This window comes from Vigna unguiculata, chromosome 9 (assembly GCF_004118075.2).
Source record: "Vigna unguiculata cultivar IT97K-499-35 chromosome 9, ASM411807v1, whole genome shotgun sequence".
NCBI classification, from domain to species: domain Eukaryota; kingdom Viridiplantae; phylum Streptophyta; class Magnoliopsida; order Fabales; family Fabaceae; genus Vigna; species Vigna unguiculata.
This window is the reverse complement of record NC_040287.1, coordinates 39516838-39527703: the sequence shown is the minus strand read 5'-3', so window position 1 is coordinate 39527703 and position 10866 is coordinate 39516838. Positions and strand designations below refer to the sequence as shown.

General features: G+C 33.6%; 3 protein-coding genes across 3 annotated transcripts; all 3 read right to left on the bottom strand.

Annotated features, from left to right (window-relative positions):
• Positions 1-2022: 2022 nt before the first annotated feature.
• Positions 2023-4704, bottom strand: LOC114196032 (PHD finger protein ALFIN-LIKE 4-like). The gene is made up of 5 exons (XM_028086525.1): positions 4462-4704; positions 4358-4390; positions 3383-3611; positions 2668-2800; positions 2023-2498 (listed from the first exon to the last, which is right to left on the bottom strand). Exons 1-5 carry the CDS (start codon positions 4562-4564, stop codon positions 2241-2243), a joined length of 756 nt encoding a protein of 251 aa, XP_027942326.1. The 5' UTR covers positions 4565-4704; the 3' UTR covers positions 2023-2240.
• Positions 4705-5816: 1112 nt separating this feature from the next.
• Positions 5817-7358, bottom strand: LOC114163720. The gene is made up of 6 exons (XM_028048015.1): positions 7001-7358; positions 6799-6916; positions 6497-6672; positions 6297-6403; positions 6075-6224; positions 5817-5990 (listed from the first exon to the last, which is right to left on the bottom strand). The coding sequence occupies exons 1-6, from the start codon at positions 7356-7358 to the stop codon at positions 5817-5819; spliced, it is 1083 nt and encodes a 360-aa protein (XP_027903816.1).
• A 1336-nt stretch (positions 7359-8694) lies between these two features.
• Positions 8695-10625, bottom strand: LOC114162420 (pentatricopeptide repeat-containing protein At3g22470, mitochondrial-like). Its single transcript, XM_028046290.1, has one exon. It carries the CDS (start codon positions 10606-10608, stop codon positions 8965-8967), a length of 1644 nt encoding a protein of 547 aa, XP_027902091.1. The 5' UTR covers positions 10609-10625; the 3' UTR covers positions 8695-8964.
• Positions 10626-10866: the final 241 nt, after the last annotated feature.

The window sequence follows — 10866 nt, the reverse complement described above, 5'->3', positions numbered from 1 at the left end:
AAAAGATAAACATTTTTTTCTTTAATATCAAATATTAAAAAATAAATTATAATTAAATAAATATAAAATAAGATTATCGGATAAAAGTTAAATAATTACAAATGTTTTATAAATAAGATTAATGAAAATTTAATATAGATATTTCTGTAATTTAAAATAAAAACAATATAAGAATGAATCAAATATATCCATATTCATTCTTATGTAATAAATATCGTAATCTTTCATTAAAATCGAGAATATTAGAGATGATAATATGAGTTTGGTTCGTTGAGTTGGTTCATAGACTCACAAAAATAACGCAGGGCAGGTTAGGGTAGTGAACATGCAGTCCAGCAGAAGCCCGTAATTCTTGCGGGCTGCCCGGCAAGCCCGTATATATATAAAAAAAACTTTCACTTATATATATCAATAATTTTTTATGGACTATTGCATTAACGACTTTTCAAAAATTTGTATGATTGGAAAAGACAAATATTATGTATTGTTTAGTGTGCTAAAATGTGAATAATACATCGTGTATGTCATAGTACGAATATCAATATGATAAAAATGTTGGATTATCAATTTATCATCAAACTCTTCAAAATCTTTGATTAATTTTGTGAACTTTCTAAAGTTTTCTAACTTTTTGAACATAGAAAGTTTTATAATAAAAATTTAAAAAATTTAAATGAAAAAAGCGAATTTCCCTATAAGCTCACGTTTATATAGGACAAGCTAGATTTTTAAGTTTGCGTTCAAAATACAAGATGAGCCAATTTACATTGTACAAACTAATTACAGGCCAAACCTAAATAGCCCGGGTCGGAGCAGACCGCATTTCCACCTTTAGAAAATATCCACAAGTCACATTCTTTTCCATCTCTACAGGATTTGTTTTATTATTATTTATGGGTAATTGATTTAAAACATTATCAAAATAATTTTAAAATCCTATCTAACTTTCCTTAAATACTAATATACGTTAATCCAATTTAACAAAACCACGTGTCAGTCATAATTTGGACGGAGTTTTCTATTAACACGGATAGTTTTTCAAAAATGTTATCAAAACTACTCGTTAAATAATACATAAAAGAAATATTCAATGAAGAAATATCAAATTATGGTCACTGTAAAAAACAATATTTTTAAGAAAAATTATTCACTTTAGAAATAAATTTATTAATAACTTGAACACATTAATAGTTTAAAAATTAATTTCTTTATCTTTCTTCACCCGCACCGCACCATTCTCTTCCACATTTCTTTTTTCTTTTTCTCCATTTTACCCAATTAAATTGGTGGTAAAAAGTGTTAATTTATCTTTTAATAATATATTTAATAAACATCGCAGAAAATAATATTTTAATTTATATTTAAAATACAAATGATTAAATTATCATTTTTAAAAAATTAAGGAAGTCAAACCTAGTTCACTATTAATCACATAATATATATAGCTAATGAATATTCATCATTACAACACTTTTAATCTTAATGATTAACCATTTTGTAGTCTGGATTAAGAGAACATGTAAATATAATGTTGTGTGCATATCTTTAAAAAGAAATAAATAAGATACCATTATACTAAATCATTGAATTTGAAATGGTGTATAACTAGTATTACTTTACTACAAAAAATGATTCTGATCTAGAAGTTTATTGAAGTCTGAACTTATTTAACTTTGATTCACAATAAAAAAAATTAGTAGCATAATATAATCAAAGTATAACAAAGAGAAACATGTTATGACACCATATGTGACATTTTTTTGAGCTTGAACCAAATCCATATATTATAACCAGTAAATAGTAGAAACCAAGTGCCCAATTTATTTTCAGGTCTAAGTTTCGGTAGTCAGAGTTTTTATTTTTTTTGATATACGAATTAATAATAAAAATTAAGTTAAAAGTATGTGAGAGATAATTTATTGCCAACAACCGTTCCAAAAAAATGTTTGAGATTAGTTCCTGTTAGTGAATATTTTGTGTTGGCGTCCACCTTCTTTGCGAAAGCTTGGCAATTATATATGTTGAGAAGTGAATATATTAGTCCACAGAAAGTCAAATAATAATTGAAAAATTAAAGGAGTACAATAGATTGCATGCACTGAATGTGTCGTTGGGGCCCCTAAAAAGATATACTTTCCCAGCGACAATTTGCCTTTATGGCAGAGACTGATATGCGTATTTGTTTGTGCAGGTGCAAGCTTTATGTCCAAAGATAAGTAATATTATAAATCTGAAATAGATTATAACTTGAAGCTACAATTGACGAGCTTCTTGATGCTGCAAGTTGGACATTTGTAATGCTTGATAAAGTCAGCCTTAGCACGGGTAATCTTCACACATTTCCCATGAAACCACCTTTCACAAATGTCACAGCAAATCCAGAATCCATCAACACCAGCCGCATCGTTCTCTCCACATGCCCCACAAGCTGTCTCTCCCTGCTCTTCTTCCTTTGATTCCATTGCTTTTGAATTCTTTCTTTGAGATTCGGAACCTCTCTGCAAATGTCAAACCAAAATACATCACCAATGGAACAGTCTATCATCGTTCATACCCTTCCCCATGAAACAACAAATCCTCTTACAACAGGACCCTTTGAAGATTAAATTAAAAAGCTATGCCATCAGCAAAACAACTACTAACGGTTTGTTTTCTCAGCTTGTATACCTTGGAGTTTGATTTAGATTTGCTGTTGCTATGATTAGAAACTGGTGGCTTTTTCTTTCCTTCTTTCTTGACCTTCCCAACAGCAACCTCAAATACTGTTGGAAGATCATTTATCATATCAAAAAGACGACCCCTGGTACATGAACAATGAGAATAGATATTAAAGAAAGATAAAAAAAAGTTGAAACATTCATCAAAATATCAAATTAACTAATAAATAAGAGAGATTAAGATATGAAACACTCCATTATTAAAGTTAATAAGGAAAAATCAGCACTCCCACTTAAAACATGACTTCTGTTCCTGAATTTAACACATTTATTGTATAAATAACAGTTTTGTTTTTCAACTCTAACGAATATAGAAATGAAATCCAAATAAAGTACTGTTATGAATATGGATTATGAATAAGTATTACGAGATTTGTAAAATCCTACGATTCGATTTACTAATTGCAATTTTAACTCCCTTCCCAATTTAAGGTAAAATCCCCATTTTTAACATCTTATATCTTATAACCTAATGCTTCATTTATTTATTTCAGGTGCAATTAATTCAACACAATAACTTTGTACGAACAAGATGCATACAACCCATAATAACATAGAAAACAGAGCGTAGACATCCTAACAGTTGACCCTAAAGATGTGTGTTACCGAAGATAAAACATCCCTCATTTAAGAAAAATAAGTGGACAGTGGAGTAAAACAGTTACCTATCAGCCTTATCAAACCCAAATCTTGCACCAAAAAACATAGCCACAGCTATTAACCATGTATCACTGTGTGCAGCAACAAAGGATACCCAGTCCCTTTCTTCCATCCCGTCTCTGGCAAAGTTAATACCTAATACTGGCTCTGGGATCTCTGCAGGCACCTCCTCAGCAGGTAGATCGACTTGCCAGACTTCGTTAGGAAATCCATAAAGACAAAGATCATCCTTCGCTGAAAAAGGTCATACAAATCAAATATAGCTATTAAGAATTAAAAGTGTACAAATCAATGCGATGAACTCAACCCTTCTACGACAGAAAAAAAGCTAGGATAAATAGCCTTGAGAGAATCTAGAATGAAACTAAAATTCAGATTCCTGTAACCCAGAATGCATGAATGATAAACTAATAGAAAACAGTAAAATGCTGTCATCTATCATATGTTCAATTAGCAAGTGAAGTGGTAAACCAAGGAAAAAAGTTTAGGCCCAGGTACCAAAAAATAGGCAAATTTAATTGAAATCTGCAGCAATCTGATAAAATACCCCCCTCCAAATTCAGTAGCGGCAGTGCCACTTTATGATAAGAGTGAGAATAAAGCAAACAGAAAAAAGAAAACTTTTCAATCTGAACATGCATTGAACTATATTTATCATCGCGTTCGTGTCGTCTTAGTTTGGCATAAAAGAGAATTAATCAGGGACCGAAACAATGATCGCACACCAAATCAGATGTATCCAGAAGTACTCGCATTTGGCTTTCCATCACACACCGCGTTAGAACCACAAGGCATACCAATGTAACTCAGAAAAAAAAAAAACAGAAAGATTCAAGTAGGGCTTTTGACAAAAATTAGAGAATTAGACCAAACACGAAAACAAACGTAAAAAACAATTGAATTGAAGACAAGTGTAAAGAAACCAGAGGAAGCAATTTCCAAAAAAAAAAAAAAAAGCTTAGACAGAGAGAGAAAAATACCTGGATCACATTGCTGAAAGAAGTCTTTGTACTCTGCGGAAGAAAAAACGTTATGAAGAGGAAGAAGAGCGTTATTAAGAATTAAGAATGAAATTGAAGGGTACCAGTGGTGAGGGCCTTAACAATGGCAGTTCTGCGGCCCTTGAAATCTAGGAAGACTTCTTCGACGGAAGGGTGAGTCGACGGAGCTCTTCCGGCTGCCTCCATGCGGTGGAGAGACTGTGTTCTGTTAAACGAAAAGATGGAGGGAAGGGGAAACAAACAAAGATGCCAACTCAAAACAAATTCAATATATGTTGAGATAATTCCAATTTATAAAACCCTATCAAAGTTTTTGGAAATATGGCTAGAGAGAGAGGTAAATTGCGTTTTTTAAATTTCACCGAACTCTTTGGTTTTTATCTCAAAACCATGGAGGGGAAAACTGTGTTTTAAAATTTTACTTATTTTTTAAATATATTTATTTTTACTTTTTCAAATAATATAAATATATTTAATTTATGTTATAAAAACCGCAACGGCGGATTTTTTGTTTTTATGGATAACTTTTTTTATGAAATTATCAAAATAATTTTCTTATAAAATTATGTATGAACTAGAGTATGTTTCTTTTTAATTGTCAAAAGTCTCATCCTTTTCTCTTCCATTGATTAATGGCGATTAAAAATAAATCAAACTTATCTATAACATCATTCATTTAATCATATAATAAATAAATATTGATTTTTATTTTCAGAGAAAAATGGTGAAGTGAGAGGAAGAGGAAAATATGGTAAGACACTTGGAAAATAATAAAAAAAAAATGTTAGGGAAGTGAAGATTATTATTTTATTCAGTTTTCAATAAACGACTTAAAATATAAAAAAGGAATACAAGGGCCACAAAAGATAAAAACTGAAGAGTATATTACGCAATGGAATTCGGAAGTATACTTATATTTTAAAAAAACAATTACAGATATACTTCTTCAAATTTTACTTACATAAATAAATATATATTCATTTATTACTAACTGTTCAAGATTTAGTACTGGAAATTCTAACTCATAAAAGGACATATATTTATCTTGAACATATATAGAAAAACTTTTATTTAGGTAATTAAAAAAATATTTAAGAAAAAAAAAACCAAACACAAGCACCTGTATATATACAAATTTTAATTAAAAATCTATCCAAGGCGTTCATCTTTCAAGAATTAATTTACAATTTGAATAGTTACTCACAACAAGATTGTAATAAATCATAATAAATGATAATTCTATAAAATTTTAACAAAATCATGGAGTATTTAGCCCAGTTTATTTTGTTCAAAGTTTTTATCCTATTTTGTACTTTTCATTAATGGAAAAGTGAAACAACAAATGAAATGTCTATTTTATGTGAACTAAATTCTAAATATTTTCCAGTAAGAAAGGATAATAATAGCTTCTTCTTCTTCTCCATTGCAATTGAAGAGACTATTGTTCTTGGAACTGGAGCAGTTGTATTCCTGTAGGGGTGACTCCACCACAGCACTCAATTATTAATCGTTGAAAAGTTTGAATATCTTCTCGAGTTGTTTTCCTCACCACTGGATCCGGTGAATCCAAACTTTTCTTCAGTACTTCCACTCTCTTCGCCAAGCTTGTCACCTATATATATATGTTTTCATCAAGTCATGTTCATCACAGAATCTAAATAATGAATTGCAATGCATTGCATTGCATGCATTGTACCTTCCTTTGGGGCCAGTAAGATATTCTTTCCCTGCGGCAAATTGTTTTTATCACAGATACTGATACGCCTATTTCTGCAGCAGCATCCTTAATGGTTAAATGGAACACACCCCTCAGATCATTCAGTGTCATCGTTTTTATTCTCTTTATCTGTGTCCCAAACCTTCATTAGAGCCATGCAAGTGCAACACTAGTTTTAGAAAAACAAAAATCATGTATAACCTGAAATTGGCGATTGGGTTTAAAAGCTGAAGAAGCTCTTTTACTCTCAGGCTTGGGCTCGGGCTCGGGCTCGGGCTCCGGCTCCAACTCGGGCTCGGCCTCATTTTCTGTATACAAGTAACGACTAAAAACTCAGCATTTGTGGAACGACATAACTGGTTGAAGAGAAAAAGTGACAACCAAAAGGGACAATGACCAACGTGGGATTGTGTTTTCGTCTTCGTCTATGAAAACGCCAACCGTTTCCAGACCAGTGCAGAGGGCTTCGTAATAAGTAGACAACGGATCTTGTAGAGCAATGTATCCTAATTTATTCTTCTGTGCGCAGTATTCTACCAGGTAACTCTTAATCTCTGCTGTGCTATTGTGGGAGAAACTGATATATGATAAATTTAAATGGTGTTTAATAAATTCAGAGAAGAGTGTTGAATATTGCGAAGCATACATACACTAGAACATAAAATAACAATGAAGCTTTGTTTTTTAAGGTTTTAGAACGTACTCAATCCTGCGATAAGCGTCGCATGAAAGGCCATCCTGTGTGAAATTCTGGCAGTGGACTATTGCATGGTTAATCACCCCGATCTCTCCATGAATCTCGAACGTCTCACAATCAGAACCTGCGAGATATGTTTTAAATTTAAAGAACATGGATAAAGGAAAGAATTAAACCCGGAACGTGAGATTAATCACAACTTAATTACCGTTGGTGTAAATCAATTGTCTAAGAACTTGACAGCAAGTGCAGAACATTGGTTTTGGTACAGGAGGACAAAATCGAAGTTCGTTTAAATTTACGTCTGCACTCACATTTTGTCCGTTGGGAAAAGTATTATCGCCATACACGGGATGATGATCTTCAATCATTGGATCCGTGAAAGGAATTTTACGCTTCCTCGTCGACCAACTGCCATGTTCAACAGCAACAGGAACATTTCGTTGTCGGGGCACCAAGTTGGGTTGGTCATTGACTATATAGACCAGTGCGGGATCTGGTTCGATATAGTTATAGATGAGTGGATTGTGAAATGAGTCGGTGGAGTTATCCCAATTGCTATCCATGGATGCATTGGAGGCACAAAAAACACTTAATCACGGGTGAGGAAAATGGAGATGTGTGCAGCGGCGACGCCAAAGACAGCGCCGCCACCGGAAATATTAACTTCCGATACAATTTGTTGGTGACTGAGACAACGATGAAAAGTGTTAAAAGACAGTATATTGGTAGAATGCATGGGAATTATATAGGGACTAAGAGTTGCGAGTGGCAGTTATTGATCGTTAGGAAATTTGAAGTTCAATATTGTTATGAAAAAACTATTACGTACGAAGACACACTTTCCTCTATAACGCCGTTTCCCTTCCTCATTAGTTCGTTCCACCGTGCCTTGTTGTGTCAATTTAATCTCAGTGGAAAATATATATATATATATATATATATATATATATATATATATATATATATATATATATATATATATATATATATATATGCTGTCAAAAGAATAAATGATCAAAAGTATTACAATTAGAAGTTTCTGAACTGATTATATTTAATAAAACCAAGTTTGAGAGCGGTTGCCTTTTCACACATTTTGTAGATAAATAACTATAAATACAACTAATAATAACCTTTCCATTCTTAGGATAGAAATGGGGTGAAAAAGAACAAGAAGAGATGAGAAAAAACAAATGTTATATCATTGCAATTTGCTTGATTAGAGATATAAAGAGAATTATTTTAAGAAAATATACAAAATTAACATTTAGGTATTTGTTGATTCTAGGCACAATGGTTTTGTAGATGAAATTTTGTTTATTACCTAATGTATTTTAGAGTCGACGTGTTTTATAAGATGCATATTTATTTTTATATAATTGAAATATATAATACCCATCTTTAAATATTAATTACCTTTCATTTAAATTTTACATGAATAAAATATCTAAATTATAAATGCTAGATTTCTCAATAAAAAATCAAATTAGATACATAATATTTTCTTACGTGCTCAATTTATTTGAAGATATTATTAAATTGAGTTTATAGATACGGATAAAAAATTGGTAGATTGAAAGAATAAACAGTTAAAACGTGTATAAATAAGAATTAAATTTGTTTAGATGTATCAATTCTTTTATTATTTCCAGAAAGTTCTGTGAAATCTGAAAGCGTGGGTCTCTTTTTTAAGTTGTATACTAATTTATAATATAAAAGTAAATATGAGAGATGTGTTACTTAAAAAAAATCCAGAATTTAATATTTTAACAATCATTTTATTTCATTCCGACTCTATACTACTAATTTAAATTTCAAATAAATGTTTTATTGATATGCTTATGTCTTTCTTAAATATAATAATTATAAAAATAAATTTGTTGTGTTTTGGTTTGAAAAACTTGGTATCAAATAATAATTTTTGAAAAATATAATATACAGTCAAGTGGCCTTAAATATTTTGATTAATGGCCTATCCTAGTTGAATCACTCAATCAGTAATTCAACTTTTCTGAGTTTCTATCCAAACCCAGTTACTAACCATGCCACCAACCATCACAGACTTAACCCTAAAACTGCAAAGAATGAACATTGAACTTCCAGTGCAGGATTAAATTAACACCCTCCCTGATCTGAAAATTACGTTAGTGTTCCTTTGTTGCATTAGCCTCAACTTTCCCACTTAACAGGAATCCCCTGAGAAAGCATCCCCTCAAACACTGTATCCCCCTCTTTCAATTTCCCCTTTGCACACAACACCTTCACAAAAGTGCTGAAAACGTCTTGCTTGATTACAAAGTTCTTGTTCATAATGTCATAATATGTCTTTAGTGCCATTTCTTCATCCTCGTCTTCACAATATCCCTGAAGTAAGCAGTTATACATGGTGGAGTCAAGGTTATGTCCACTCTGAAGCATGTCTGAAACAAGCTCTTCAACTGCCTGCATCCTACCCTTCACTTTACAGAGGCCACAAATCAATATGCAATATGACAAGAAGTTGGGTGAGCATCCCATCGGACTCATCTGCTTCAAAAGAAGAACTCCTTCATCAATCTTCCCCTCAGCCACAAGAACTCTAAACACTGCATTGAAGCTTGACACACTTGGCTTAACACCCCTCGTCACCATTTCTCTCAGAAGTGAGACTGCTTCTCTTGGTTTTCCAATCTTGCAATACTCATTCACAACAACCCCATAGGCTTTCACATCCGGCTTCATCCCCCGACTAACCATTTCCCTGAAATGCTTAAAGGCTTCATCAGACTTTCCCACAATACACAACCCCTTCAACAAGCTAGTGTTCGTGGCGACATTGTCTCTCAAACCATTCAACCGCATCCTACTCATCATCATCTTTGCCTCATCCACTCTTCCGCTCAAGCAAAGACCTTCAACCAAGGAATTGTAGGTAACAACATTCGGAGAACACCCTCGTTCCATCATCTGCTTCAGACACTCCACCGCCTTTTGGAATTCACCTCTCTTCGAATACCCATCAATCAAAGTGGTGAAACTCACCACATCCGGCTCACAACTCTTACTCTCCACCAATCTGTCAAAAACCCACCGCGCACCCTCCATGTCACCCTTCTTACAAAACCCGTGGATCAAAGTGTTGTAAGTAACCATGTTGGGTTCGCAGCGCATTTCGTCGAACACCTTGCGCGCACTCTCGACCATCCCCACTTTGCAAAACCCACGAATCATGGTGGTGTGAGTGTAAACATCGGGTTCCACCACAGCTTCTGCGAGAACCTGATTGTAGATGGCCTTGGCAAAATTGACACGGTTGGCCCTGACGAGGACGCCCAAGATGGCGTTGCATGAGTAGACGCAGTGTTCTCTTCCCAAGTTTTTGGCTTTGTGGAACCAATGAATGGCGCCCCTGATATCGCCGCAGTGACCGAGAGCGTTGATGAATCTGCAGATGAGGAAGTCGGAGAGTTTGTTGGAGTGGCGGAGAAGGGAGTAGGCGGTGGAGAAGAGGGAGTGGGAGAGCAAGAGGTCGGTGATGGCAGCGTAGCATAAGGGGGTGTGGGAGTAGTTCTTAGGGTTGGGGTTGGGGTTGGAGGCCCAATTGAAGAAGTGAAGAGCGTGGTGTGGGTTCTTTTGGTTCTTGATCACCTGAATCACCAAGTTCGGAGTGAGGTGAGGGGAGAATTTAGTGAGAGGTGAGAAATCTGGGATTTGGGGATTTAGGTTTTGAAGGATTGAAGTGATGGAGGTTATGAGGCAGAGATTTGGGTTTGGATTGATGGATGATGAGGAAGAAGAAGGTTTTGCTATGACTTTTCCAAATGCCAGAGCCATCTATTGCCACACTTTCCTTTCCCTCCAAACATGGCCCTTTAAATGGCTTTTTCCTTTCCAAATACATGGAGATTTCTTTTTTCTTTTTTTTTAAATTGATATTATTACGTCCACAATACTAAATAAGACACAAATAAAATGAACAAAAAATTTAAATTTTAGTTGTGCTTCCATGTAATTTAAATTTAAACTGATATTACGTCCATGTATATAATATTGAGAAGAACATTTAAATGATCTTTATAGCATATTATTAAT

What these genes read in the sequence shown, in the direction of transcription:
- LOC114196032 (XM_028086525.1), bottom strand. Translation starts at nt 4,564, where the DNA reads ATGGAGGCAGCCGGAAGAGCTCCGTCGACTCACCCTTCCGTCGAAGAA. An exon ending in GGGTTTGATAAGGCTGATAG is followed by an intron (nt 2,801 to 3,382) that starts GTAACTGTTTTA and finishes TTCATGTACCAG; the next exon opens with GGGTCGTCTTTTTGATATGA. An exon ending in AATCTAAATCAAACTCCAAG is followed by an intron (nt 2,499 to 2,667) that starts GTATACAAGCTG and finishes TGACATTTGCAG; the next exon opens with AGAGGTTCCGAATCTCAAAG.
- LOC114163720 (XM_028048015.1), bottom strand. Translation starts at nt 7,358, where the DNA reads ATGGATAGCAATTGGGATAACTCCACCGACTCATTTCACAATCCACTC. An exon ending in ACAATTGATTTACACCAACG is followed by an intron (nt 6,917 to 7,000) that starts GTAATTAAGTTG and finishes CATATCTCGCAG; the next exon opens with GTTCTGATTGTGAGACGTTC. An exon ending in AACCCAATCGCCAATTTCAG is followed by an intron (nt 6,225 to 6,296) that starts GTTATACATGAT and finishes TTTGGGACACAG; the next exon opens with ATAAAGAGAATAAAAACGAT.
- LOC114162420 (XM_028046290.1), bottom strand. Translation starts at nt 10,608, where the DNA reads ATGGCTCTGGCATTTGGAAAAGTCATAGCAAAACCTTCTTCTTCCTCA.